The 2,338-nt window shown below is 57.9% G+C and overlaps 1 protein-coding gene across 1 annotated transcript in view; it reads left to right on the forward strand.

The window, feature by feature from the left end:
* Nucleotides 1-625: 625 nt before the first annotated feature.
* The window catches only part of BCL3 (B cell CLL/lymphoma 3), a 10,963-nt gene continuing 9,250 nt past the window's right edge, over nucleotides 626-2,338 (forward strand). The window contains exon 1 of the mRNA XM_003799495.3: nucleotides 626-881. Coding sequence (XP_003799543.1) covers nucleotides 626-881 — 256 coding nt within the window. The remainder of the gene's footprint in view (nucleotides 882-2,338) is intronic.

Consider the following 2,338-nt stretch of genomic DNA (forward strand, 5'->3'; position numbering starts at 1 on the left):
TCAGCGAGGAAGTGGGAGTCAGAATTCGAACTCCTGTCCTAGCGACCCCAAGGCTTCACGAGCGGTAGGGCAGCAGACATCAACCGAGAGACAGAAAGATGAAGAGAGACACAAAGAGACAATAGAGAGAAATAAACCGAAACAGTGAGAACAGAAAGACGCACAGAGACAAAAGGAGAAACACCTATTCAGACAGGAGAGTCAGAGTTACCGAGACTCACAGACAGAGAGACTAACAAGACAGAAAAGAACTGAATGAGAGCAGCCCCCAGCGGCGAGGGTGGGGACCCTCAACTCCGAACCCTCCTCCTACGCCTCCCCTACAGCCGGGGGACGGGCACGCGGCATGGGGCGCGGCACAGGCGGGGCGCACTGCGGCTGCACCGCCTGGCTGCAAGAGCAGCAGCCGGTGCAGGAAACCCCTGGGGTGGAGGGTGGCCCCGGGGGCGGGGAGGCCGGGGGCGGGGAGGCGGGAGGCCGGCACCGCCCCGGCCGACTAAAAGTCCCTTCAGTTCAGGCGGCAGCAGGGGAAGTCCCGGCGCCCTGAGAAACCACCCTCTAGCGCAGCCGAGTCTAGACTAGCAGCGCGCCGGCCGCTCACTCGGCCGCCGTCCCCGGCGGCCCAATGCCCCGATGCCCCGCGGGGGCCATGGACGAGGGGCCCGTGGACCTGCGCACCCGGCCCAAGGCCGCCGGACCCCCTGGTGCTGCGCTACCGCTCCGCAAGCGCCCCCTTCGTCCACCCTCCCCGGAGCCCGCTGCTCCCCGCAGCGCTCTGGGCCCAGTCGTCCCCCCGAACCCTCTGCTCGGCGGTTGCGACGGGCTGGCGGTCCCCGGGCCCCCTCACGGCCTGGCTCGGCCAGAGGCGCTTTACTACCCGGGTGAGTGGCCCCACAGGCTAGGGCGGGGTAGGGGCCCCCCACAGAGCATAGGGTCACCAGAGCCAGGGGACAGCTCAAGACAAAAATAGGTGAGAGTGAGGGAGCTAGGGACTGGGCAATAGAACCTGACGTCCCAGGGAGCGGTTCCTTAGAACACAAATTATAAGGGTCCCTGGGAGCTGGAGGTCATGGGAACCTGCAGGGCAGAGCCTGAAGGCTGCGTGGCACAGATAATGGAGAACCAGGGGACAGTTCCCAGTGGTGCACACATGGGGGTGTCAGGGAATCAGGGGTTAGACCCTGGCATCCCAAAGACACAGAATTACAAGCTCTTAAGAAGCCAAATAAGTAGGACTCTAAAGAATCCACATTCCTCTTATAAGAAAGAATCCACACTTGTGCAGGAGAAACTGAGGTTCCTGGTATCCAGATAGGTGGAATCAAAAGGAGTCAGGGGAACAAAGATTGTGGTTCTAAGGAGACAGATATTAGGGATCCCAGGATGTCACAATCTCAGAATCCAAGACATCTGGAAGTATGAGGAATTAGGATAACAGAGCTGCGATTCTGAGCATCCTAGTATCTGGGATCACAGGATCCAAGGAAAGAAACCATGGCTACAGATTTCCAGATACTAGGGGTTCCTGAGGAGCCAGAGGAACAGAGACCCAGGTTCTGGGTACCCAGTTCCATGGGGCCACAAGGTCCGGTGGCCCTGAGGGGCTTGGAGACTGAGGATTCCAGGGATAGGGAATAAGACTGGGTGATTCTGGGACGCAGGGATTTATAGTCTGGATAAAGGCCTTCCAGACCCAAGACTGTCTCCGGGCCAAGGCCTGGGATTGGAGACACAGGGACCTGGAAATGCAGGGGTTTAGGAACCAGGAGCCAAGGATCGGCAGAGAGGGACACATATTATTCTCCCCATCACATCTTCACCCCTGATCTCAAGAAAAGGGCATCCTATGACAGCTGTGGCCACCTCTCTGTCCCCAGTGGACCCCCAAAGCTTCAAATAACCCTTCTTTAGTGCCCCAGATCGATCTTTACCTAGTTTCATGCTCACTCCACCCCATCAGCATAGCAGTTGGAGAGCCTCACGCTGTGCATCAGGCGTGAGCCCAGGCCTCAATTTTCCCCATCTGTGTGATGGATGGGTATGTATTTGCCCACTGTCATGGTCACTTCCAACAGTTTGATCCGAACAGGCTTCTGGCACTACCCCCTCTGATTCTATCCTCTCTCCAAACCCACTGTCCGCTCACTCCCACCCTACACCCAGTTCTTCCTCCTTCCCTTAACTCCCTTAGCTACAAACAGACTCTGAGGTCCCTCTGCTAGGCTATGATTAGGGTTCTGTCTACCCTTAAGAGATTCATTGTTGGCTCGGTGCTTGTGGCTCAAATGGCTAAGGCACCAGCCACATACACCCAAGGTGGCGGGTTCGAATTCAGCCT

This window comes from Otolemur garnettii, unplaced genomic scaffold (assembly GCF_000181295.1).
Source record: "Otolemur garnettii isolate 467f Iridium unplaced genomic scaffold, OtoGar3 scaffold00152, whole genome shotgun sequence".
NCBI lineage: Eukaryota > Metazoa > Chordata > Mammalia > Primates > Galagidae > Otolemur > Otolemur garnettii.